At 37.4% G+C, this 27,777-nt stretch overlaps 2 protein-coding genes across 2 annotated transcripts in view; both read right to left on the bottom strand.

The window, feature by feature from the left end:
• Positions 1-1,933: 1,933 nt before the first annotated feature.
• LOC101733991 (transmembrane protein 26) lies at positions 1,934-14,111 on the bottom strand. The gene is made up of 4 exons (XM_018095452.2): positions 13,993-14,111; positions 9,435-9,650; positions 7,066-7,189; positions 1,934-2,555 (listed from the first exon to the last, which is right to left on the bottom strand). Exons 2-4 carry the CDS (start codon positions 9,629-9,631, stop codon positions 1,998-2,000), a joined length of 879 nt encoding a protein of 292 aa, XP_017950941.1. The 5' UTR covers positions 9,632-9,650; positions 13,993-14,111; the 3' UTR covers positions 1,934-1,997.
• A 3,467-nt stretch (positions 14,112-17,578) lies between these two features.
• The window catches only part of gabrd (gamma-aminobutyric acid (GABA) A receptor, delta), a 119,733-nt gene continuing 109,534 nt past the window's right edge, over positions 17,579-27,777 (bottom strand). The window contains exons 5-9 of the mRNA XM_018095783.2: positions 25,144-25,226; positions 23,781-23,918; positions 19,960-20,115; positions 19,465-19,676; positions 17,579-19,041 (exon numbers count right to left, since the gene is read on the bottom strand). Coding sequence (XP_017951272.2) covers positions 18,742-19,041; positions 19,465-19,676; positions 19,960-20,115; positions 23,781-23,918; positions 25,144-25,226 — 889 coding nt within the window. The 3' untranslated portion in view covers positions 17,579-18,741. The remainder of the gene's footprint in view (positions 19,042-19,464; positions 19,677-19,959; positions 20,116-23,780; positions 23,919-25,143; positions 25,227-27,777) is intronic.

Below are 27,777 nucleotides of genomic sequence, written 5' to 3' on the forward strand. Positions count from 1 at the left end.
AATCAACATGCAGTTGTTTTATTGGATTTTTCTAGTAAATGCTTAAGTTAAACTACTATGATTAATGGGTCAGTATCAATTTAAGTAAAAGTCAGGAAAGTTTTGCTGAACTGATGCATTTATCAAGTTTGATACCTTTATCAGTTTCTCAGAATGTCTTTCTGCTTTGAGCAGTCATATGCCATTTTGTTCTATGGGGAATATAATGCACAGCCAGCTCACCACATGTCTGAATCCTGACCTAGAGATAATTTGTATATTTCATTTATTTCCTGTGCTGAAAACCAATACTGTCAAATGAGATGTTGACAGATATTTGAGACAATACCAAAGGGAAAGTATCTTATTTCTATCCCTCATTAAAAGGATGGTTCACCTTTAAAGGAGAAGGAAAGGCTAATAAAGAGTTAATCTCAAGCTGCAGGCATACCTTCAGTTCTCTTAATAGTGCCCTTAAGTCTCCCCATATTTCACCTGTTCAGATGATCAGAAGCCAAACAGGAAGAAAAAATGCTGAGCTGTGTAAAGAAAGTTCCCATAATGCCTCACTCCTGCACAGACACCCAGACCAAGTGTACATGCTCAATTAGTTAGACTATGAGTCAGCTTCCTGCTGATTGGCTCTGATCCACATTCCTAAGGGGGGGTGAGTTCTTAGCATTCTTGAAGGAGGGGGGAGCGGGAGAGAGCAGAGAGCTGCTTGTCTGTGGCACATTAATTACAGGCACAAGAAATCTTTTGACAGAGAAGTCAGTGCAGTGTTCCTGTAAGTGCTTATGGCTGTATTTACATAGACCTTTCTGATAAAGCTTACTTATTTTTTACCTTTCTTTCTCCTTTAAGTTAACCTTTAGTATATGATAGAATGCCCAAGTATTAAAGGAAAAGTAACGCTAAAAATTTTTAACTAAAAAATCTATTCTACCCTCCCCCAATAATTGCCCTATCCTGAAAACTATTTGTTATTTATAATGCTTTAGAAGAAAATACCTGTAAAAATCTTGGCTTCCGGTCATTTCAACAAAGCTGATATGACCATGCAGGAGAAAGTATCGGGTGAAGTTTAACTATGCGGTGATAGATTGATCAAGTCTAGCCTGACTCCTTCCTATACAGAAGGAAGGCTAGACTCGATCAGTCGATCGCCGCATAGTGAACGCTTCCCCTGAAACTTTCCCTGTGTCGCCATATCGCCTTTGTTGAAATGACTGGAAGCCAAGTTTTTTACAGGTATTTTCTTCTAAAGCATTATAAATAACAAATAGTTTTAAGGATAGGGCAATTATTGGGGGAGGGTAGAATAGATTTTTTAGTTAAAAATTTTTAGCGTTACTTTTCCTTTAAAAATTTTCTATAGGGCTTTTTTTTTTTTTTAACTTTTTCTTTATAATTTTAGAATTATTTGCCTTTAACTTCAAATTGGGGTCACTGACCTCAACATCAAAAAAGAAATGGTGTCTAAGGCTACGATTTTAGTGATAATATTGCTTTTTATTACTCATCTTTCTATTCGGGCCCTCTCCTATTTATATTGCAGCCTTTCATTTAAATCAATGTCTGGTTTCTAGGATAATTGGGATCCTAGCAACCAGATAGCTGCTGAAATTCTGAACTGGAAAGCTAAAGGAACTCAAAAACCATGATACTAATAAAACATAAAAAAAACCAAATAGCCTCAGAATATAACTTTCTACATCATTCCAATAGTTAATTAAAAGGTGACCAACCCTGCTGAACAAACCAAGGATGCCCAACAATTTTGAATATTTCTGGTCATTATCAGTATAAACAACAATTTAAGCTTTGCCACTGACAATTGCAGATGTAAGGCTAATGCCACGCTGAGCGTTTGGCGTATATTTCCTGCACCCAAGCATATTTCATTCAGTCGGGTGCAGGCACAGGTAGGAGCGTATGGCGGTATTTTCGAGCATATAAGCCATACACTCAGTGTGGCATCAGCCTTTGTATAACATTTTGGGACATATGTTATATATTTATTCATTTTTACCAGACTTTTTAGAACACTGTATTACAAAAATCCTGTATATTTCTATTATCACTGTAAAAATGTTTTTGCAAATGAAAAAAATCATCATTTCATTAAGGACTTGCTCTTTAATCATCACATAAAGGCGAAAGATGAGGAAGGGCCCATCCTGCATACCCACTGCTATTAACAAACTCCATACCTCATTTGTACAGCAAGATGAGCCACAGGTACCTTTCACACTAGAAGACATTTCATCATTATCTGTTGAATCTGAGGACTGGGTCTGAGTGAGCACTAAAGTGAACTGCAAGAGTGCCCAGCTAAAGATAGACAACCCTACAATATTTACCATTCTGCAGGTTTCTACCTGCGGGTCCTTGATTAAATTTAAAATATCCAGTATGTCTGCTCCTAAACCAATGTAGATAAGCAGCAGCTCTGTAAGTTGGATCCTGTCCATCTCCCCCTTTGGCATGATCCAGCGTCCCATAACTATAACCAATATCATGACCTGTTCCAGAGTTAATAGCCAAGGATTATAGATGATGAAGTATGCCGCATCCTAGAAAACCAAAGCACTGTTAGCATTTTATACAGATTGTTTATTTAATCATACCAAAGAACAAAATAGTCTGCACAAATCACCTGCTGTTTTCATTGTTGCTGAATTTGGGTCCAGAATTCAGCTCAGGATTTAACTGAATCTCAGATTTTTTGCAGGATTCAGACTTAACCAAATCCTTAGTGTTAGGACTTTAAAGGGGAAGGAAAGGCTAAGTCACTTGGGGGTGCCAAAATGTTAGGCACCCCCAAGTAACTTAGATTGCTTATCTTGTACCCTGGGCTGGTGCCCCTGTTAGGAGAAAAAAGCACCAGCCTGGGGTACCTGCAGGAAGCGCTTCCTCCTTCATTTTTCTTCTGCCGGCAAAATCCGTCGGCTGTCGCATGCGCAGTAGAGTGAAAAGCCGACTTTCTTGTTTAAGTTCGGCTTTTCACTCTACTGCGCATGCGCGCGCAAGCGAAAAGGAAGGAGGAAGCGCTCGCTGCTACCCCGGGCTGGTGCTGTTCTCTCCGTGCAGGGGCACCAGCCCGGGGTAAAAAGTAAGCGATCTAAGTCACTTGGGGGTGCCTAACATTTTGGCACTGGTCAGCTGAAAATGGGTATGGGTATGGTTTGGTTTTCAGATAAATCTTTTGTGTAGGATTTGTTTCTTTAGTGTGGGATTTGTTAATTGGCCAAAACCAGAATTTATTGATTTGAATGCAATCAGAAAAACTATAAAAGTGAACAAAATTTAGTTTTTCTGCTAATGTTTTAGATTGGCAAGACTGTTTTTAACTAGTATGTCATGGGTACCACAGTTTATTTTATAGCAGTTAGCCACACAATGAAATAAATTTGTTTTGGTAGGAACATCTGTTCTTTTGTGTCCAATAAAAAAAGCACTAGCAATTGCTTGATTTTAATATGACTTGGAATGTGGGCCTAATAATCATATCTTAGTAGAACCGAGATTTAAGGTTTAAATTTAGGATTTAAGATTTAGGGGCACATTTACTAATCCACGAACGTCCGAAAAGCGTCTGAATGCGTTTTTTTTCGTAATGATCGGTATTTTGCGACTTTTTCGCAAATTGACACAAATTTTTCGAGCGCTCAATACGAAAAAGTCGCGACAATTCGTGAAAGTCTGAATGGCTATGAAAAAGTTGCGACAATTCACGAAAGTCATAATGGCTATGAAAAAGTCGCGACAATTCACAAAAGTCATGGCTATGAAAACGTTGCGACAATTAACAAAATTTGTAATGGCTATGAAAAAGTCGCGACAATTCGCGCAAGTTGTAACGGTTACGAAAAAGTCGTAACGGCGATTAAAAAATCGCAAAAAATACGAAAAAGTTGCAAAATGTTCGTTTTCCAATCCGAATTTTTCTCATTCGGATTCGTGGATTAGTAAATCAGCCCCTTAGTGTTGACTCATTACCCCACACATATGTTGAAAAGCCATGTCAGTTGACCTTTCTAAGGCATTACCCACCTGCCCAAACCCATCTTTTCACTGTGTGGCCAACTCTGATTGGTACGTAGCCTACCTTTTCTATCTCCTTGCCAAGCACTGAGAAAAATTTTAATGTATAGTAGTGAATACAGAATATAATCAATACAAACATGATACTGTTTAAATATGCTTTAGAGAAGGAGATTCGTCTTCTAAATTATACATTTATTTGATACAAATTTAATCCACCAAACAATTGAAATAATTCATAATTCATTTTCAAATACTGTGTCATCAAAGTAAACAAGAGAGTAGATAATTGTTTGTATTTTGAATTACTTGGGGAGAGAAAATACTGAACAGTCTTTGTTTTAATATATTAAGAATGTAGATATTGTCCCAGGAAGAAATGTTTAATCTTACTCAGAATCACCTATTTTGAGGCATCAGGAAAAAATTTAGTCACTGCATTTCTCCCACTGCACTTGCAGTCCTAAATGGCCTCTGGAGTATTATTTTTTCCTGTTGAAAAAAATAACTTTTGGCTGCAACTGGTGGGAATGTGTTATTCCTACTAATAATAAATCTGTTGTTCAATTTGTTTTATCTGCATTAACCTTGGAGTTAAACATCACCCAGAAATGGTCAACTCTTTAATTGGCTGACTGTCTCTACAAAATATTAGCAAAAATAAAGGAGACCATTAAACAGACTTACTGTATATACTGGAGTATAAGCCTAGTTTTTCAACACCCTCGGCTTATACTCGAGTCGGGTGCCATGGGTCCCTCCAGACTTGCACCCTCTGTCCTTTGTGTGCGAATTAGGCCACCCACAACCAGACCCTCCAGTGCCTGTTGTTTTTGTTGACCCTTTTCTCCACTTACAGAGCTAGTTTACTGTTTTTCTTTGAAATAAATATTTAAAACCATATACCCCACTGATGCCTCACTTAATGTAATTTTATTGGTATTTATTTTAATTATTGAAACTTAGCAGTAGCGGCTGCATTTCCCTCAAGTCAATAAGTTTTTCCAATTTTCTTAGGGAAAATAAGGTACCTTGGCTTATATTCGGATCGGCTTATATACGAGTATATACGGTATTCTCTTTCTTTATCTTTAGTTTCATTTGACTCAGCTGAAGTAAAACTGATACAGAACTACTTGGGTCCTTGGGTAGTTATTAGTATCTATGGAGAATTTGTACAAGCAAAGTGACGTAGTATATCATGAAGTAGTATAAATGCAATCAGGCCAAGAATGACTAATCCATGCAAACAATCAGCTATCAAACTCTCTGCCTAAAGATAAACAAAAGTAGGTGAACCCTAACAGAGTGTATAAGTTGGCCATACACATTGAGATGTTTAAAAGATCTATTCATTATCGTAGGGCCAGCAATTGTTTAAAAGTATGATTTGTCCATCAATGGAAATTACCATTTCAAGTGATATTGTCTAGTTAAAGCTGGAAAAAACTACCTCCTTGGTCCTACAAACAATTGGACAATTGACAAATTTTTTAACGGCAAGTACGATCCTTCTGTGCGTACTAACCTTATGATAATTTGACAGTTTTGTTGGATCGCACTGAAATTGGTCATTAACAAAGTAAAAATCATTACCTGTACGGCCAGATTTAGAGTAAACTGAGTAAAGGTCCCCATACACGGGCCGATCCGCTCGCTTGGCAATGTCAGGCCAGATATTGGTCGGGCAGGCCTGTCGGTAATGCCCATACACAGGCCGATTAGCTGCTGAATCAGTCTGAGGGACCGATATCGGCAGCTAGAATCGGCCCGTGAATGGGGACCTTAACAGCCTTTATTGGACTAGTCTGGTTAGTCCATAGTGCTATATGGTTTCTAGGACCCCACTGTTTCTAACCCGAACAACCACTACAGCATTTTAATTTTGAAGCTAGAAAAAGAAAGAGCAGAGAGACAAATGACAAACATAAATAAATAATAAAGACAAGCTGCAAATTATTCGAGAATTTGGTTCTCTACAATATAAAATTAATAGGGCTTATTTATGTCCACAAGTGCAGTAAGAAAAGCTAAATTTTTACCCAAATCGGCATGTTTTTTTCCCCACAAGCTTTTTCTCTTACAGTTCCAGCATCGTTGCAATTGCTGACACAATTTCAATGCATCTGATGCCCCTTGAGTCTGATTTGCCAAAATTAAATCAACTGCTCACATATTTTGTTCAAATCAGATGCAGCTGTGTGGAAGTGAGGCACCTGCACCCAATTCTTTAGGCGCAAGTTCATTGTGTGCCTATTGATACTGGGCATAAAGGGAACCCTGGTGCAGAGGTGGCAGTAGCTTCAGGGTTCCCCTGCGTTGATAGGAGCAGTAAGCTGAATGTCGTATTGAGGCAAAAGATTGAGACAGGCAGCAAAAAATGTAGTCAGAATCAAAGCAGAGTCAGGAATCAGGAGATTAACCCAAAATAGTAATTTAGATGCACCCAGGAACCCATAGAGTAAGGCCTATATTCGTGCATTGAACTTGGGTCTTCGGCGGCTATTTATTTTGAATTGTTGCGCAGAAGCACAATGTGATGGTGGCAGTGAGTCAACGTGATGTTGAGGCCGTGGGTGCTGCCATCTTGGCAAAGAAGTGGAACGGTCTTAACCGGAGCACTCCTGACAGCATGTTTCAGTGAAGCATAATGTATCTAAATGGTTATTTAGTTTAGTGGCAACTGTTCTGTGCCTAGTAGTTACAAGTGTAGGTAGGATCAGTGGATGGATTTCTCAACTAAAGTCCCTCCAATCAGCTGCCTGATCTAAAACCTCATTGTCTACTGACCCTATATTAGCTCTCTGTGAATTCATGTTTTATCCAGTAATTAATCCGTTTCAAATTCAGACAGAAACACTAAAATAATAATTTGGCAAGGAAATGCAAACAACCTGCTGCTGTAAAGCCACAAAAGCTACTTGATTAAATGGACCTCACCGCTTATAATGAGATCATTTGTCGCTGTTCTTATTCTTTAAATTAAAACTGTCGTCTTTGTGCATTAAAATGGTCTTTAGTTTTTATAATGGAACATACCGTAGGCAAATGCTCAGTCTGTGTTGAGTTACTCATTACGATTCTGTATTGCAGAAAGTCAAGTTCCAGCAGAAATATTGATGGTATGGCTGCCGTCAAATACAGAAACACCATTGGAGAAAACCTAAACAGCACACAACCCATGGTGTCCGATAAATCAAGTAATTAATTAACTAAAAGAAAGGCAGGATACTGAACAAATTTAAATTGCATTACATGTAAATCATTGCTTAGTTATATGTTTCTCATCTACCTTTTTCCACTTAAAGAAACAGAAAAGTATGGCCAAAGATGTAAACTGCCAGGGGACCAGTCTGTTATGGTTAGATGGAATGAACTTAAATTTCATGTTTTCATATGCATATGATAGGCAGTTTTCATTAAATCTAAAGACAGGCTCTGCCACTAGGTTTCAGTGCATCTCGTATTGCTGATTAACTCTGGATTAAACCCTCTTTGTAGTATTTGTAGCCCTCCGCAATTTTTCTCTAAAGTCATTTCTGATGTCATTAGAAGGGTATGGTTTTCATGGATTATAAAAATGTCCAACCCCATAAACCTAGGGGAATATTTATCAAAATGTGAAATTAGTGCTCACCACAGGAAGTTTATCCATTCTCTATTTTTCGATTCTAACTTTCACCCATTGATAAATACACTTCTAAAAATCCCATAGGAATAAATAGGAAGTGGGGGAATTTTTCTGTGGTGAGTTCTAATTTTATACTTTGATAATTCTGCCCCTGGTGCCTTGCCAAAATCTGTTCCTTCGAATAACCTCAAAATATAAAAAAAAATGAATGTTAAAAAAACAGACTGAATGATTAAAATTTTGCCTAGGCCAGCTCCCATTAACTTCTAAATGACCTTGCGAGCTTTAAGATTCCGTTTTTTTTCTGAATAAATATAGAAAATTCAAGTTTTTTTTTATGACTTTTTATGACTTTCAAATCTCAGAAAAATATGAACATTGATAAATAACCCCTTTAATCTCTTTTTTTTGGTGACTAGACCTTATTTAAAGAAGCATCAAAACAAAATCTCAACTATCATTATCAAAACTAATTAGCATAATCACATAATAGCTTCTAGTAATAATTACCTGGCAATTAAGGTATTTTATTATTAAGTGCAATTTATCCATTATAGTGTTGTTTCCTCCTTGTGCATTTACTTGATTAATTCTTACTTTTGGCACAGAATGTGTAGTTCAAGCAGATATGATTAGAAATTAAATAAACACATGTAATTTATAGTATTACTGCTGAAATAGGTTGCAGTGGTTAAATCACATACCACAGGTATGGGATCCATTATCCAGAAACCCGTTATCCAGAAAGGTCCAAATTACATGAAGGCCATCTCCAATTAAATAGATTTTAATGAAATAATGCATTAAAAATGATTTAACTTTTCTCTGTAATAATCCAACAGTACTTTGTACTTGATCCCAACTAAGATATAAGTAATCCTTATTGGAGGTAAAACAATCCGATTGGGTTTATTTAATGTTTAAATTATTTCTAACCATTTCATGTTTAAATGATTTTCCGGAAAGATCCCTTATCCGGGAAAACCCCAGGTCCTGAGCATTCTGAATAGGTCCCATACCCCCCCATAATTTGCTACTACAGGTATAAGACCTGTTATCCAGAATGCTCGGGACCAAGGGATATTTATATCTTAGTTGGGATCAGTACATGGTACTGTTTTATTACTACAGAGAAAAAGGAAATCAGTTTCAAAATTCTTAATTATTTGATTAAAATGTGTCTCATTAAAATGTGTCTATGGGAGACAACTTTCCATAATTCTGAGCTTTCTGGATAACGGGTTTCCGGAAAAGGGTCCGATACCTGTACTCAAGTAGAACAAAACTCACACAAAACATCAGTTGTGTTCTTTAAAGGAAAAGTAACACTAAAAAATTTTAACTAAAAAATCTATTCTACCCTCCCCCAATAATTGCCCTATCCTGAAAACTATTTGTTATTTTGAATGCTTTAGTAGAAAATACCTGTAAAAAACTTGGCTTCCTGTCATTTGAACAAAGGCGATATGGCGATGCCGGGGGGAAAGTATCAGGAGATGCTTGAACTATGCAGTGATCGATTGATCGAGCCTAGCCTGACTTTGGCTAGGCTCGATCAATCGATCACCGCATAGTTGATGCATCTCCCGATACTTTTCCCGGCATGCTGTATAGCCTTTGTTCAAATGACAGGAAGCTGAGTTTAACAGGTATTTTCTTCTAAAGCATTCAAAATAACAAATAGTTTTCAGGATAGGGCAATTATTGGGGGAGGGTAGAATAGATTTTTTAGTTAAAAAATTTTAGTGTTACTTTTCCTTTAAGTGACTTTTCTTACCATTTCCATTCTCCTTTTTCAGTTACAGCCAATGTCACAACCATCTCCAAGCTCAGAAGAAGAAGACCAATGAGTAGAATCCAGTAAAGTTGATTATTCTTCATTTCTACCACAACCCATACCAAAAGAGCCCCATGTGCTGTGAACAGAATGCGGCTGATGATGGACCACAGAATAATCTTGGGTGAAGTGATCATTGTGGTTATTTTTAATGCCCTGTAAAAAAAAGAGAATAAGTTATATGTACTATTATCTATCATTGCTATAGGTTGGGACAAAGTATTTTCTATGCCGTTATTTTTTTAGCTTTTTTTTTTTTACTTTATTTTAATGCAAAGAAAACAGCTAATTTGTGATTTAAGGTTGTAGTAGGTGATAATTTTGGTCTGAAGGTATAAGTACATCGATCCTTCTCTATTTCAGGAGATGTGATTGACAAATCCAATTATGGTACAAATAACTGAGCTAAATGAAACAACAATTCTGCTGTATCTGTGTTTGTATGTTGGCATTTCTGAATAATAGACTAGCTCATTACCTCACTGGTTACTTGGAGCAGTTGCTGGGGGCAGCATGAAGTCCAGTCAGTGTGAGACTAAAGTAAATGATTTTGCCATGGTTAATCCTGCACCCCTTTTGTTTTTCAGAAACAATGTTGTTATGGGGGTTCAGCCTGAAAGCCAGTGAGGGTAAGATTAAGTTGAATGCATATTTGCTCTCCCAGCTGCAGCAGGGTCACTCCTGCCAAGGCCAAAATTAGGGTTAGACATATATATAGGGTGCAAAAGTAGGAGTGAGCTGGGCACGTACCTCTTCTGCCTGTGTTCCCTCTTGTTCAGCTTTGTGTAACTACTTTTGTTTGACCTGCAGGGACCCTGAGGGAGCACAGCAACGCAAGTTCACCTTTGCGCATTTTTGCTCTTCCTTGCCACAACCTCCACTTGTTATCCCATAATCCCCCCACCGCTTGTAACTTTTGGGGGGCATTCAAAGATGGGGCGTTTGCTTTGGGCATGATGTATCTTTATCTCTAATCATTTTATAATCTAAGAGGGGCCCAGCCTGGAAACCAGGGTGAGATTTGGCTTAACAAAATTAGGTACTCTCTGTTCCTGGCTAACTTGGACACCAATGTTTTTGTTTTCTTGCAACCTTGTTATAAGGTAAGAGAGGCAAAGCTTGAAGTTTAATTGGCATTTTGGGTAAATTCTTATTTGCCACCCTGGGTACCCTACTATTCAATTTGAGATGCAATTCAGTTCAGAAAAACATATCTCACTGTATATCACTCTATTGAAGTTTAAAAAATTTTCTCCCCAAATTAAGTCTCGTCCGTAAATTTTCACCCAATGAGATAACTTTTTCTCACTGAACTGAATCTGGCCCATTATATGATGCAAACGGGCAATTAGGACTGTGTAAGCTGTTGTAGAACTTTGCAGTCCTTCTACAACAGAATGGTCACAGGCTTTCTGTCCCTGTTTTAGACCATTACTGTCCCTTAAACACAACAAGGACAGTTGAAATAAGAAATTATGGCTATATTATTTGTTATAATAAACCATTATACAATATAGTCAAGGAGCTTTGAAGTCATAAAATATTTACACAGGTCATGGTGACTTTTATTATTCTTTCTTATTTTCAACAACATATACACTGTTACTTGTAACACATGATGGTAGCTTTGGACAAAGTAATTACAATATTAATTAGTAACAGTTTTTGTTTGAATTTCCATACTCTGAATAAATTCAATTAGCCTGTGACTTCAAGTTGACATATTTTCAAATTTATCTTCGTTAATGGTATTTTTTTAATAACATTTAAATGCTGTGAGAACAAATAAAACTGCATAATATTGTCACAATACTTAGAATACTTTTATTCCCTGCATTAGACCATCCACAAACTAATAGGAACTAGTCATATGAAGCAATGAGGCGTGGAAAATAATAAACGATGATAAAATGTTTCTTTATGTAATGTTAGTGAATAAATATTAAATTCAGTCTTAGTAGAATACAAATGAAGTGTCTTATAGGCAATTTGTAGCTAATGCAATTGGTCATGTTCTAGTGAAATTGCAAGGTTTATTTAAAACAAGAATTGTTCATAAGAGTAGAACATTGACTATGAGATCATTCTGATTGCTTTGTTTAAAATCAAAATGATTTCAACCTTTTGTTTTTGTGTTGAAATGAAAAAAAAAATATTTTATTTATTTTATTATTTATGGTATTTGATTTATTTCATTTTTCAGTCACATTAGACCCAAAAGGGTCATTTGAAGGCTAATTATCAAGATTTGATTTCCCATTTATGAAAAGTTTTCTGAAAGGAATATTTTTTTTACATTTATTGACACATATAAAAAAATTGAGAAATATATCAAGTTAACAAACAGGTTTGACTGTTTGGGCAGCTAAATGCCATTCTATTTAATCCTAATCACACTTTTATCAGTCATTATCTCTTGGTAAAAATATCAACCAATGGTCTTTTCTCAATCTGTTTACCACTGAATCCAATTTAAGCTGCATGATATGCAAGCCTGACATATACAGGTTACTGTTCAGCTAACATCTCTGTAACGATACACTGCACCTTTAGTTGATTCAAGAAGAATCTTTCAATTATTTCAGAATGGTTCACAAAGAAGACAAGTGAAAGGAATTTTGTTTAGAGGATACCCAATGAACTCCCTCAAGTCTGAGCAATGACCAGTGACATTCATGCACACCCTTCACACATAGGTGCAGGGCAGTTGAGGGGGTTGGCAGAGGTTGGCATTGGCAGCCTTGTGCGTACGTATCTCTTGATCTGGCTCTGGTGTTACCCATTCATTTGACAGGGAGTAAGGCTTTCTCCCTAATGTACTACAGTGGGCAAAACACAGCATATGCTTTAGTCTTCAACTTTCCAAAAACAAATTACGTTTTTTTTTTTTACTAGTGCTTATTACAGCATATGTTCTATGTATCCTGATTAGGATTAGTCTACCACTTTCATCTTCCCCCTTACACCTTTCATTGCCAACAGACACTAGTTATTTATTCATACCCACCAATGAACCAATGAGAGACCTTCATGTTTCTGGTTGCTATAATTTGCTTTTAACACCCAGTAATTACCTAATAAGCAATGAAGGTACTAAATAGCTTCCATTGGCTGATAATTAGGCTTACACACTAGGTTAAATAATAGTACAAAAAATAAAGGATTTCACTCAGTCTAGTCCAAAATTATTGTGTATAAAAACACTGAAATATATAAGCAAAGAATGTTGAGTTCCGCACCATTTCCCAAAGGTTTGTATCTGTAGGTGTGTAATCATGCAGATGGTTGGGATAAATGACTATATTATCTTTATAACCTTTAGTGGGCCACTAACAAACATAAAGTGCATTGCAATCCCCTCTATGAACGCAACAGTAGTGATACATAATGCATTTCCTAATTAGTATATTAGTATATTGTACCCATCACTGCCAATGATCTGCCTCTATATTGTTAGAACAAATTTAGCACAATAACATAATGCATACGCACTAATGCTAGGGACTTCCCAGGTCACTTTACAATAAAATATTTAGTTGGCAGAGAGAGTATGCACTTGCCAGGAGTGTTCATGATACCCTCCTACTGAGAATTGTACCATCACATGCCATGTTCATCAGGCCCACAGTTAGAGAAGAGGGGGCTTGGGCACAAGTGAGTGAAAATGACAGCTAATCTTGATGTCAAACCTGTGGACCTCATCTGTATTTGGATTATAACTTCTAGCACTCTATCTTGCTATCTAGCGCGGTGCTACAGGACTTCAGTTTGGACTACCATGATGTACTATTGCAATATGTATTACTGCATTATTTGTACTTTTATCTTTGACCCCACTGAGGCTTCTCTAATTCTGGGGGGGTCAGAACTAATACCTTCTGCCGTATTATACTTTTGGCCCTGAGTGCAATTATGGCTTACATCCTTCATAATCCTTAGTAATGCTATCACTTGTAATCTACTGCATATCATAATTCCTCTCTGTTGTTAGAGAACTACATGCTAAATCACAAGATCATTGATGGTAACATGGTATTAAAATGAAACAAATTATAAAGGGCAGGTATTAGCTTAACATGGTACATCAGTTCATTAAATTAACATATAGATATAAAACATTTGGAAACTGGCTTTAATTATTTGCCATTAGACTGTTCACCCTGAATTAACTCTTCTTCCCTTTCACTGTGGAAAATTCAGCTGTGAATATGTCACCTTGAGGTAGGAAAATGCCAAAATTGCAGTCACTATATTTTCACTTATCAAATTGTAAAAAAAAAGTGATAGAAATTTGCTTACAAAGGATTCAGTTATATAAGTCAGGGAGAATACTTTGTTGCTTTAATTTAAGTATTATTTTGCAGACATATGCATGTATCTATTCCAAGGTAGCCATAGGCATACAAAAGAAACTCGGCTCCCAAACCCCCATGAATTCTCTAATGTTAACAATGTAAATATTCTGGGATTTTGAAGAGACTCCTCAGTAATGACATACCTTTTTGCAATTCATGCAGAATTTTTCATTTACAACTTCTTCATTCCAGTCTGTAAAGATAGAACGTCAAGGTTAAAGAGAAGTAGCCGATTTGGTTTGGTGGATACTCTGTGAATATCCTCCGCTCTGACTAGTGACTAGTGATATAGTTCCACACCCTACCGACAACTAGTGCAGCCCTGTAATTAGCTGTAATTAGGAAAATACAGCACAAATGTTATGGATTAGATGAGACATAAAGCAGGCCCTAACTGATATAACAATTACAAAACTAATAGAAGGGCTAGGGAAATTATTTTTCATATGACAATGTTTGGCTGATGTTAGAAAATGTATCTATTTTATAATAAAACTGAAATAGCATTGCTTATTGGAGAAGGAAGTTTCAAGTTTTATTGTCATATACAAATAACAACGAAGCATCATTACCGTAATGAAATTCTTTTGGCCCGTGTTCCCCCAAAATTTACATAGACAAAAAAGAAATACAAATATTAAATATAATACATATAATAATAAAAGGAAAGGCTAATAAAATAATAAAATAATAAAGTAATAAAATAATAAAAGGAAAGACTAAGGAAAGATGCAGGCATACCTTCAGTTCTCTCAATAGTGCCCTTAAGTCTCCCGGTAGTTCACCTGTTCAGATGATCAGAAGCCAAACAGGAAGAAAAAACGCTGAGCTGTGTAAAGAAAGTTCCCATAATGCCTCACTCCTGCACCGAGACCCAGACTGATGTACATGCTCAATGTGTAAGACTATGAGGAAGCTTCCTGCTGATTGGCTCAGATCCACATTCCTAAGGGGGGGAGTGAGTTCTTAGCATTCTTGAGGGAGGGGGGAGCAGGAGAGAAGAGAGAGGAGAGATCGGTGTGTCTCTGGCAGAGGAAAACAGAGACAACAAATCTTTTGACAGAGAACTCAGTGCAGCGTTTCTGTGAGTGCTTATGGCTGTATTTACATAGACCTTTCTGATAAAGCTTACTTAATTTTTACCTTTCTTTCTCCTTTAAAAGGCAAGCATGAAATCTTTAACCTATTTTCTGGTACCATACTACCCCATAAGACCTGAACATTCTGTAGAGTGTATCAATGCCAGGCTCTGTTTTTTGAAGAACCCTCTGTGCTACATCTAGAGGCCTCCTAGTCACACTTGGGCTACAGATGACATTTGGTCTGCTACCAGGTTCTTGATGACAAGGTGCTGTAGCTCCCTGCATTTTACTACAAGATTCAGGCCTACCCCTTAAGTACCCATTTTACTTAATGGCCTCCTTAGTATGGTAAGGTTACATTTTATCTATGCAGGGACTGATTTTGAATTTTGGTATCACATATGTCAGGATTCCAGATTCTTCTCTCTGTAATATTGGTGCCTTAGTCAGTCAACACCCTTTGGTTCCACCTTTCACTGTTTTAGGGCTAAAGGTGACCAAGAACAGCTCCCATTATGTGGCTTCAGACCCACCCCACTCAGTCTAGTTTTTTAAAGTGCATATTTATTTACATCCCCCAACCATATTGACACAGCAAAAAACAAAGCACAATGCTTGTACTAAATGAGGCCACAACTTTATTAGACACAACACAACACAATGCCACTTCATTGCATTTGTACAAATGTATTGCTCAAGAGGTTTAAACCTGATGCTTTAAGCCATCCTGTGACATAACCTGGTCTGTTTCGATATTCTTTCAATTACTTTTCTTAATTTGTGTACAATGGAATCTTCACTCTGTAAAATGTGCTAAATCAGTGACTTAGGGCAATGCTATTTTGGACACTTTTTATTATTTTTAGTTTTAATCCTGTAGGCTAGTCTTCTCACAAACACCAGTGGTACCCATGTATTTGGGGGGCCCTTGGCATTAGAATCTTCGTTGGACCCCAAGATACTCTTGTCTGACACTGCCTGACTATGCAAGATGATATTGAGGGCAACTGTTGCCAGAGCAGGGGGCTCATAGCTCAGAACCCACTCCTAAGTAACATGCAAAATTTGGACCAGGGCCACATCTTTTGACCCAAAACTATACTTATTATTTATAATTATTATATTTATGTCCACTCAAAAGATATAATGAAAGAAAATGTAATTCTAAGTTACTTTCCAGTTTCCATTATTAAAAATGTTCTTTGGTTTTTAGAGTTATTTGTTATCTATGTTGTTATTAAAGCAGTATCAGTCTAGTTGTTTATATTCTCTGATTCTGACTCCTGACTCGATATAGCAAAAACCAGCTGGATAACTGGCCTTGTTTTAAGAGTCAGAACCAGGGTGGAGAACAGAATGGCATAATTGAATGCTGCTTTCAATGGCATTTACAAATAACCTTATAACCATTTAAATGTCTTTGATTTACCTCAGTGCTGTCAAGTGGTTTTCATGGCTTCCAACCTCAGCTAAACCTTCCCAAACTTTTATATATGAGATTATTTTGAAAGGCATATTTACAAATTTGTATCTTGGTTTAGTTTTAACCATTCCTGTTTTCTTAGCTCTTGCTATAACACAGAGGGGCTGATTCACTAAAGTGCGAAATAACGTGCGCTATTTTTAGCGTGCGGTAAAAATTTTATCGCGTCTTAATTTTCGCGACTTTTCGCACGATTCACTAAAAGCATACTTGCGCTATTTTACGCGCAATATCGCATGCGTTACTTAACTCGGGAAGACTATTTCAATGCGGTATTTGCCGGTACATGCGCTAAATAGCGCTCGCGTTTAGTCGCCGGATATAAATAGTAGCTTTAAATAGTGTATATAAATTGTTGCCGCATATAAATAGTGTATATAAATATGAGCCACATATAAATGATAGCATATAAATAGTAGATGCTTATAAATAGTAGCCACTAGTGATGAGCAAATGTGTTCTGGTTATCTTTGGTGAAAAATTAGCAAATCTTTTGAAAGATCCACGAAACGGCAAAAATGTTGTGCGGGCAAAAAAATTGTTGCCCGCAACTAATATTTTTTGACGCCTGTGTAAATTTTTGGACGTGCGGTGAATTTTTGCATGGCAAATTTTTTCATGCGTTTTGCCATTGGCAGATTGTTTTGCGAAACGCATGAAAAAATTTGCCGCTGAAAAATTCGCCGCACGTCCAAAAATTCGCTGCGAATCCATGCCTGGCGAAACATTTCATCACTTGTAGCCGAATATAAATAGTCGTGCGAATAAACGCACGCCATGTTAGCCATACACGCTAATACTTGCGGAAAATGACTGTATTAAAAATGACCATTTCCCTGCAAACTGGAGGCTGCATCACTCTAGGGGAAATACATACTTGAATAAATAGCACTGCAAAGTCCATATTTTATTGCCAAAAGCTTATTTACTGTACTTTTCTATAATTATCGCCTGCCTGAAGTAGGTGTTAATTTTCGCATTGCCTAATGCGATATTTAGCGCGCCTTACTGTTTGTGAATCATGCGATCGTATTCTTTTCTGTGCGCTATTTAACGCATGCGGTCGTGCGAAAAATAATGCATGCGATATGGCGACTTATCGCACGCGATAATACTATGGTGATTAATTAATCGCTAATTATCGCGTCTAATTTAACGCAAAAAAGCATGCGATACATTTTATCTCACTTTAGTGAATCAGGCCCAGAGTTCGGAGATCTTGAACTCTTATTTAAATCAAGTAATTGATCTGATTCTTCGACATTCAATGAATTCCAAGTATGCAATGTAATGGTTTTTACAGAGCAACTGGCTATTGGAGGGCATACGCAAAGATATATGCAAAGATATTAGTCTTAGTCTTCCCCAGCAGCAATATTGTACAAATGGGCAACATTACTGAGAGTGATCTCGCAATATGGCTGCTTTTGGGTCCATTTTTATTTAAATTTTATATAAAGCTGGTCTCACACAAAGAAAGATGTTGGGCAAATGAGAAACGGCTGACCATATGTAGAGCTCTTGGCCATCCAGTCTGAGCTACCAATAATTATTAGGTAGAATCAAAGTCATGTGTTCAGGACTAATGCTCCTCTTAGAGCAGATCCTCATTGGGGTATAACTAGTTACAGCAACCTAAACATTACCACTGCATAGTTTGGTCCTGGGGTTGGATGTTCAGATCACAACTAGGTGTGGGAAAACTGTATTTTCTGCACACAGTTACTTTACCCTGAAAATGAGTGTAACTAAAAGAATACTTCATGATCCAACTATGCCTTCCTAAAGCTTTGCTAAATATACAGGGATCTAAAACTAATCTTTTTCAAAGCAGTTAGAAAAATGTGAAGATGGTTCCATTCCATATATAACAGAATTTTCAGTGAATCATTCACCCACAAATCTTCAAAAGCACTTAATAGTACAAAAACATGCTGAGAACAAATTCCCCGGGATTATTAAAAGCTGGGGTAGCAAACTCAAGGATCATCTAATTGTTGTGTAAAATTACTCTTAACTGTGCACTTAAAGGCTTATTCTACTAGATAGGAGTTATTGTGCTTCAGAGCTCGAGTGGGAACATTTTGTTATATAAGGTATGCTGTTTATCACAAAGGCAACATCTGGGAATTGAAAACAAACAGAAAGCAGTGCATCTCAGGAATGCTGAAATTTAATATTTGGGGCTCATTACATGCCCTAACTTTTTTACCCTTCTAGGATATATAAATATATTTGCAGTTTTGTAGTTGCTTAAACCAAATTATTTCCCTTTGTGTTCAGTTTCCACAGGGTCAGACTGGGTGCAACTGAGACACTCTTTTGAATCATTTTGTGTAAGCTACCCAGTAGATAATATTGACAGCTGCAAAGGCTGCTGGGAAAACAGCCCTGGCATAAACATCAATTGAATCTGCCTCAATAGGCCTCAGTAATGATTTCAAACGGCTTTCCTTCTCAGGTTTAGGATCACGGCAGATCTGTAGTTTGTCTTTCCGCATTCCCTCTAATCTGGCTTCATTTTGGGTTGCAAAGTGGTGTTTGTTGATAAGGGTTAAACTTTGGTCCATTCCTAATATTGAAAGGGACAGTAAAACAATAGCGTATTGTCCTTCGTTCATTTGTACCTGCAATAGAATAAAGCAAAATGAATGCATGAAAACATTGTAGGGAGTTGTAAAGCAGGTAAAGAGGAACTTTGATAATATTTCTTCTGATCAAATCAAGTATGGCTTTTGGTCTCTGAATAAAAGATACAAGGGGCCATTTATCACACACTGGGCAGAGATACAAAGCTGCCTGCATTCCGCATTCATTAACAGTAAAAAAAGAAGATGACCGTTGTTGTCTAAGAAAACACCCAAACATTTGAGTGTTTACAAATTGTTTAAAGTTACAGATATGTACTATATAATTAGATATTTATTTGTTCAATATAACAGAATGGTAGAAAAAGCAGAAAAAGAAAAAAAACATTGACTCGATTCTTATAAGCACTACTGTACATAGTTAGCAGTACAGAATTTCTGCTTACATTGTCTGTTGCTAACCTGTTTGTTCTTCTTGCTGGCTTTAGTCTTCACTTTCTCCTTTTTTATGTAGTCTGCACTATAATGAGCAAAAGCATATTCCACCAGGGCAGCAAATACAAATACATAGCAGATCAGAAAGTAGACATCCAGAGCTTTAACTGCAGATGCTCTTGGCAAAGAGGTTCGAGCACTGACCATCAAAGTTGTCATTGTTAGTACAGTAGTGATACCTGTTAAACAACAAACAAATTGATGTTAATTCTTACTTTATTTGGCAAACATATTGTTTTTCGGCTTGTGTTTGGGTAATGTGCTTCTATTAAATGGCAAGCACTGACCCAGTCTATAGCTACCCAAACCCAAGTATGAGGCTTTGTGCACTACTATCCATTGTGGGGTCATTGGGGGACTTGTAGCTGCCTATTTGCTATTTGCTGCCTTAACTTTCATTAATTAAAGTGAAAATATACATTGGAAGATCCCTTCCCCATAGGAGTATGTTATGTATCTTACCTAAGGAAACTCTGGCAGGAACAGCCGCCTGACTAATCCAGAAGGAAACCCATGACATGGCAACTAGTAGAATGGAAGGTACATAGGACTCTATAATGTAAACACCTCTGTTTCTTCTTAGATGGAAATGTAGGCTCAGTCTGGGGAACTCACCAGCTGCAGGACAAAATAATTCATGCCAATAGAAATGTGTAATGCTATCTAAAATTAAACACAGTGATCATTTATTAGGATCAAAACAAAGACCTCAAATGACTTTGTATAGAAAGAAATTAGAAGCAGGACAAATAACCATTGAATTACAAGGCCATATGAAAAAATAGACACAAAGGAAATTAAAACAGAATGCCACATGCATGTTTAGTTGCAGAGCCTTCAATATAAAAGCAAACAATAAAGTTAACAGCATGAAAAGTCACTCACTTTAAGCTTTTATTAGTGCAAAATAATCACAGCAAATCATATCAAAGCATATTATAAACACTTAAAAAGATACCACAAGACCGTATCCTCCCTATGTCTGCATACTAATGTCAGCCACTCCCCCCTGATGGATTTTGCACCATGGGGCACTTCATCAGAGGACATGTTGAAGTAAATAAATATCTGTTGAGATTTTTACCATCTACAATACAAATTGATTTTTTGTTGGAGGCATCCTGTCCCACAAAATTATGTCTTTTAAAGGGCAGATTTATTGTCAAACTACAGGTACGACTAACTATGGGGGAGAAATTTGTGCTCTCATATGCAGGCCTGTTAATGGTAATGTGGGAGGATGAATTCGTCTTTGGTGCAGACAATCCCTACTGTTATGACATCATCAAGTGGCTGCTCTACATTGACAATGTCATCACAGTATGGTGTGCTGCATTGAGGATCTAATGGCCTTCCTGGATTATGTTAATGATAATCCATATGATATAAAGTTTACAATGAATTATCATTCAGAACTTGTATTTTTTTAGATTTACATTAAAATTATACATAAAAGAAATAGCAGTAATCACTATCCTTAGGCTGATGTCTCATGTAAAGATTTAGTTGCCCGCTATAGATCTCTACTACCGCAGGTGACTAATCTATCTGAAATGCCTTTCCACCGGCAACAATACAAATTGCTGGTGGAAATACCTATGCATCGCTTGGTTTTCCGAAGTTACACAAAGATGCCTGCAGGAGAAGACTTTGTGTGTCTCCGGAAAACCAAAGCAATGTGTAGGCCTTTCCACCAGCGATTTGTATTGTTGCCTGTGGAAAGGCATTTTGGAGAGATTAGTCGCCCACGTTAGCGACTAAATCTGTCTATGGGACATCAGCCACGGGAGAGATATTTTTCACCCTGCTCATTCAGTAAAATCTATCCTTTATGCTCAATTAATGAGAATCTATGGTAAAGGCACAGATAAGAGAGTATTTAATCAGAAAACAACAGAGGAGATGAAAAGTTCCAGAGTTGCAAAAAGCAAGATTTATCTGAAGCACTGAGAAAATTAGTGAAATTAAAGGGAAAGAGATGTAGCAGAAGTAAAGAGAATGGAATATGGCAAGCATTTTGGAGCAGTTAAAAAAAGTATTATAAAGAAGTGGAGTACTTAAAAAGTAGACCTTGTACGTTGGGGCCTTGTACGTTGGCTGCACTAATAGGAAATTGCAAGTAAGATTAGAGGAACATCTTAGAAGTGTGAATAATAAAGGACAGTCCAATATTTTAAAGTTGAACTCGGGGGTCTATTGAGGAATTGATGTGTGGAATCTATATGTGATTTGGGCATTTATGCACTTTTTTATGTATGCACTTTATTTTATTAAGTGTTTGGTAACTGTAGTATATGGGGTACTACAAAATATAATTTTTTTGCTAAGTTTATATTGAGAAAATAGGAGATTGTGTTGGGTTACAGATAGATTGGCAAGCATCCCTATAGTATACACTGCAATACTTTTTAGTGGCCAAACTTGTTTTTAAACCATATCAGTTTTTTCTATTTAAGGTTTAACAGATTGAAATGTCTTAAAGGAGAAGGAAAGGCTAGTAAAGAGTTAATCTCAAGCTGCAGGCATACCTTCAGTTCTCTCAATAGTGCCCTTAAGTCTCCCCATATTTCACCTGTTCAGATGATCAGAAGCCAAACAGGAAGAAAAAATGCTGAGCTGTGTAGAAAGTTCCCATAATGCCTCACTCCTGCACCAGAATGAAACCAAGTGTACATGCTCAGTTTGTAAGACTATGAGTCAGCTTCCTGCTGATTGGCTCAGATCCACATTCCAAGGGGGGGGTGGTCAGTGAGTTCTTAGCATTCTTGAGGGAGGGGAAGCAGGAGAGTGGAGAGAGCAGACAGCTGCGTATCTCTGGCACAGGAATTACAGACACAACAAATCTTTTGACAGAGAGGTCAGTGCAGCGTTTCTGTGAGTGCTTATGGCTGTATTTACATAGACCTTTCTGATAAAGCTTACTTAGTTTTTACCTTTCTTTCTCCTTTAAAGTAAGTGACTTTGTATGCCATTTACTTTATTGTTTGCTATATGCTATTGGTCCGTCAGCATAGTTCTTACTCATAGATAGGATATCTCCCTAAAAAATGTTTTAGTAATTTCACCATAAGAAGCAAGATTTCTTAGTAATATAAATAACTTAAGGAGATAAAACAAGAGTTTTAATAAATAATGCAGGCAAGACTTGAAGGGTGTTGTGTTTGAGAGTGAGGCAATTTATAATGCTTGCATGATGCTTAATATAAATGCAGCAGATAGAAGTGCCCAAATCCTACCCTTAGAATTTAGTGCGTACTCAAATAAAAGCTCATAAATTTTCTTAATAGAGAAAAAGCAAACACTGCTCTACTGTGCTTAGTGTCAGGCATAATTACTTTAGCCAAGATTGCTACGAAGGATACAAAAGGTGTATGTTCCACACAAAATCATACCCTATAATTCTCATTTAACCACACCTGTGTCGGGGCCATTGCTTTGGTCTGAATTTCAGGCTGTTATAAATCTGTTGTAAAGTGCAGAGTGAGACAGGACAGGGCTCCTTATCCCTATAGGCCTACCAGTGCTCCATAACCTGCCCTTTATTTTCTTTTTTTTTCTGATATCTATGATATAATTGGCCTTATTTACTAATGCAAATAACAGGAACAGGGAACCCAGTTTCTTTTGTTCTGCACCTTATTTACCATGTTGCACCCTGAAGCTATGGAGCACTGACAGTGAACCTATGGCAATCTTTAACTACAGGGTTCCCTTTCCTCTGACAGTGAGCCACTCTGCACCTTGCACCAAATTATTAATCCAAGCAAAGCACAGCCCACACTCTACAATAATAGGATCATAATTACTCTATGGGTGAGCCCAAAGTGGCCAATTTTGCCCCTTGACACCTCAGCACATGTGCCTCAATGCATTGATAAATAATCCCTAATGTAAATGGTGGGCTGCAAATCACAGATGAAAACACAATAGTTACATAAAATCCTAAAAGTTGATATGATTAAAAAGTATATATTGACTGACTACTGATTGTTGTAAGTAACAACTAGTTAAGTGTTAGTTTGATCTAGTCTTGTCTGGTGTGCTGAGTACTAATTACTGAAAGCTTCAGGGTGTAAACTATTAGAGAACTGTCTCGTTTTTCTTCTTCCTAATAAGCCATGTGCTTCATACTGACAACAGTTAGCTATATGTTGCATTTCAGTGTTCAGTTGGCCCTCTAAAAACATAAGTATAAATATCTGCCCAGTTCATCTCACAGCTACAGTTTAATACATTTACATCAGAGATGAATGGATGGAGACAGAATTCCAAGATCATATTACCTGATTTCAAGATCATCTCATTTTTTGTGAATCTATAGTTTGTAACTGTAAACTGTGCCAGCTCAATTTTATCCAAACCATGATTCTTTTCTTGGTTTTCTGACCACCGGTACAGAATATCTTCTGATGAATAGCCATCTGCATGGTAAAAGTATGGTTAGGGGAAGCATATCAATGTAGAGAAGCGCACTGTTAAAATTAAAAACTCTATTATTAGAACTGTGCATTTATGTTCCCTATAGAATGATAACATGTTTTCATAAATAAAATGTACAGTATATAGAGCATATCTACTTCTTTTTTTTAACCTGCTTTTTACATACTATAGTAGTTTTGCATTAAGTAACTGAATAAAAGTCATTAATGCACATTTACAAAGGAGGGGTTTCTAGGTGCAAAGACTCCCCAAGACTCCCCTTTGGGTAGGAGTCTTGGGAAGCAATACCACAAGAGACACAACTTTATTAAAATGTCTGCCAACTTTTCTAAACTCACACCTCTACTGTGTTCCTCTATCCACACAGTTACGTTATGGGCAATTTCTTCCCATAAAAATATACAGCTGGGTAGAAACAACAGAAGGATTTACTTGACCACAAAGAGGGAGACTAGCAGGGAATGTGTGAGTTTATATGAGTTTATATGAGTGGGGGATGGAGAGAAGCCAGAGGGTTCTTAGGGTTCAAGACCTTCTAGGTGTGACAATGCTTATCCCCTTGAGTTTTGCATCCACCGCCCGTTGTACTACTCTTTGTGCTTAAAGGATGGAACTCAAACAGTTGCAGTCATTCATGTATGCAGTGTTGACTGCACTTGCTGGCTTACATGCACCAGGGGAGGAAAATGGCCAGGACATGGGCATCCGCAGCACAACCCTACCTTCCATGCCATTAGGACAGGCAGTTACCAGTAAATATAGTCACTGGTAAAAGTTAAAAACTGCGATAGCACTGCACCATATAAGAAGTCACAAATTTAGGCTGAACAAGAGAAGCAAAAAGAAGATGGCACATAAAGAGGAACATGTGTCCAACTATGGTAGAGCTCAAGACTACTAAACTTTTAAGTGATGCTTAAGATACTGTGAGTGACTAAACTTTTCGGAAACTATACCAAGGGTGTCAATAGCCATGTCACAAGCACCGTAAAACACAGATAAAAGAAATTACAACATAATTCTGTTAATAAGCAAGAATATAAAAAAATTAATATTAAGGAGTATACTATAAACCTATGTGTTTTGATGACACGTTTTATGCATTTTTGTCACAATGTTACAAATACTTTTACAATAGTTGCAAAATACATGATATTAGCCTACAATGGCATGTATATGATATACTGCCTGGATTCAAACACTTACAGCTTTCTAGTTCCAGCATACATTCTTGTTCATCCATGGGATACTTGGTTAGATCCATGTCACAGGACACTGTAGAGGTGATTCTGTAAAGGACAGAGCCCGGCCAGTAACAAGCCCATTCAATTATTGATAATGGGCAATACATTCTCAGCTTCAGCACATTAAAACTGACGTGTTAAATAGATGTTCACTCTATGAGGTGTGCAGTAGATTCGACTTCAAATGCAAGCATTAGGGAAAATCTTCAAAAATAATCAGTTGCTTTGAGCATTTTATTATATACGAACACAGTGGCAATTGCCAAAAAGAAAATATAAACATACATGAAGTTGCCTATTTGATGGTATGACAACAATTATATTGTTAAGGGCTGTGACACATGGGGAGATTAGTCACGGGCGACTAATCTCCCCGAAATGCCATCCAACCGGCTAAAATGTAAATCGCCAGAGGGATGGCATATGCGGTGGCGCAATTTGCCAAAGTAGCAGAAGTATGCCATCCCACCGGCGATTTACATTCTAGCTGGTGGGATGACATTTCGGGAGATTAGTCGCCCGCGACAAGGAAGATTTGTCACACGGCGACTAATCTCCCTGTATGTCACAGCCCTTAAAGTCATAGTACCTGTGTAATTTTCTGTTGTGTTAATTCAGATTTCTTAAAGGGGACATATAGGGGAAATTTATAACAGTGTTATTATAAGTACTTTTATCATTTACATTTGCTATTTTTTTAGATTTCAAGATATTATAAGTTCCAGACTTATAAATCTTACTACTCATTTTATAAAATGTATCCTGAATGCCCTCTGCAGTTTGACCTAGGCAATAGCCAGGCAGAACTACAAAAGAAAAGGCAGCTGGGAAACTGATCAGCATACTGCCCTGGCTGTGCTTTAAAAAACAGTGGTTGTGGCTCAGTCTCAAGGGTATGCAGTATAACTGGAAATTTTAAGATGATCCTGGGCCTCTATCACAGAATTCCTACAACTCTTCCTATTAAAGAGAGGTAGTGGGCTATTTTTTCCTGCAATGAGTTACACGTGACACCACTCTTATTATAGGTACTTGCGTCATAATGCGCTCCTTACACGTTCATGTAGTTGTGCTCTGTGCTACTCAGTTCTCCCTGCCTTCCTTTCTGAATCAAGTGCTGCGCCTATTGATGCAGGGGAACCCTGGAGATACTGTCACCTCCTATCCACGTTGTAGCTCCACGTTGTAGTTCCCTTCATGCCTTGTGTCAATTGGCACAGCACACCTGCACCTAAAGAACTGGGCACAGACGTCATATGCTAGGCAAACACTGGAAAAGACCCTTAATAGATTTCCACACAATCACATCTGATTTGCAATAAAATATGCGTGCAGATCTGTTTTCAGCTGCATCAGATGCAATGCATGATTGCACCCACAATTACACTTGCATACTGGGAAAAAATGCTACAGTGTGGGAAAAAACATGGAGATTGCACTCAAAATTGCACTTTGCCCACTGTATCTGCGGATGTAAAGAAGCCCTAACATCTTTTTCTGTTTTTCCTTGCCGTTGCCTGGTCCAACCAGCAGAGGGAGCTGAGGACACATTTGATAATATTATTAGGGTAAGAACTGCCAATATCTTAATATACAGTATAAATATTTAAAAAAACTAATGTAAATTGAAAAAGTGCATTCTAAACAATTTCATATTCAATTGTAAATTACCCTATATGACTATGTAGGGTAAATTTACAGATTTTAACATTTCAGTAGCTTTGTTTGCTCTTATCTTTTCCACTGTCATAAATGAATTGGGGACATATATCCTTCCCAAGTAAATGTAAATAAGTCTTTCAGATAAAGGGTAATTGTAAGGACAAAGACACACAAAGCTACTTAGTAGCAGCTACTGTACTTGTCATGGCTACTAAATGCCAGAAAATACCCTGCCATAGACAACAGTGAGAATTTCCTCTGCTAAAACACATGTAGAGACAATTATAAGTAATGATCAGCACTGTCTATTTTTGTAGCTGTGACAAGCAAGACATGACTGCTACTGTGTTTCCAAAAAGAAAATACAGATAACCTAGGATGAGCAGCAGGAAATTCACTCCCCAGTGCAAACATACAAACTGAATAGAACTCTTTCAAAGGTAAACCATTTACCCCCAAAATAGGCAACTTTTACGAATCAAAGGTTGTGAGCAAGCAGACTGGAGTTCATGTGTTAGATCAGTGCTGTCCAACTGACCCCCCTCTGTGTGGCCCCCCACCTGTCTGGCTGCTTTGATAACTTACCTTTGTGTAAGCTTTAAATGGTATCAGTACTGGCCCCCGGCATGGTTAACACCTCACATTCAGGCTGTAATCCCCCTGTATTGTTTAAAAATGTAATCCCCTGTGTTGTTCATACCTTTCAATCCCTGCATTGTTCAACCATTGCATTGTTCACACCTCAGGCTCAGGCTGTAATCACCCACATTGTTCACCTGTTCACACCTCAGACAGACTGTAGGAGCAGTAGAAACCCAAAAGTAAACCCTGCACACTATAAAAAGAACATATACGGAGGTGGTACTGCAATTAAAAAGTTTTTTAATATATAGTTATTGTGCAGACTGTAGGAGCAGTGGCAGCATTGTGTCAC

Source organism: Xenopus tropicalis, chromosome 7, assembly GCF_000004195.4.
Source record: "Xenopus tropicalis strain Nigerian chromosome 7, UCB_Xtro_10.0, whole genome shotgun sequence".
In the NCBI taxonomy this organism is placed as follows: Eukaryota; Metazoa; Chordata; class Amphibia; order Anura; family Pipidae; genus Xenopus; species Xenopus tropicalis.

Coding starts and splice junctions, on each gene's coding strand:
- LOC101733991 (XM_018095452.2), bottom strand. CDS start 9,631: ATGATCACTTCACCCAAGATTATTCTGTGGTCCATCATCAGCCGCATT. Junction 7,190..9,434: donor GAAAAAGGAGAATGGAAATG/GTAAGAAAAGTC, acceptor TGTGCTGTTTAG/GTTTTCTCCAATGGTGTTTC. Junction 2,556..7,065: donor AGACTGAGCATTTGCCTACG/GTATGTTCCATT, acceptor TTGGTTTTCTAG/GATGCGGCATACTTCATCAT.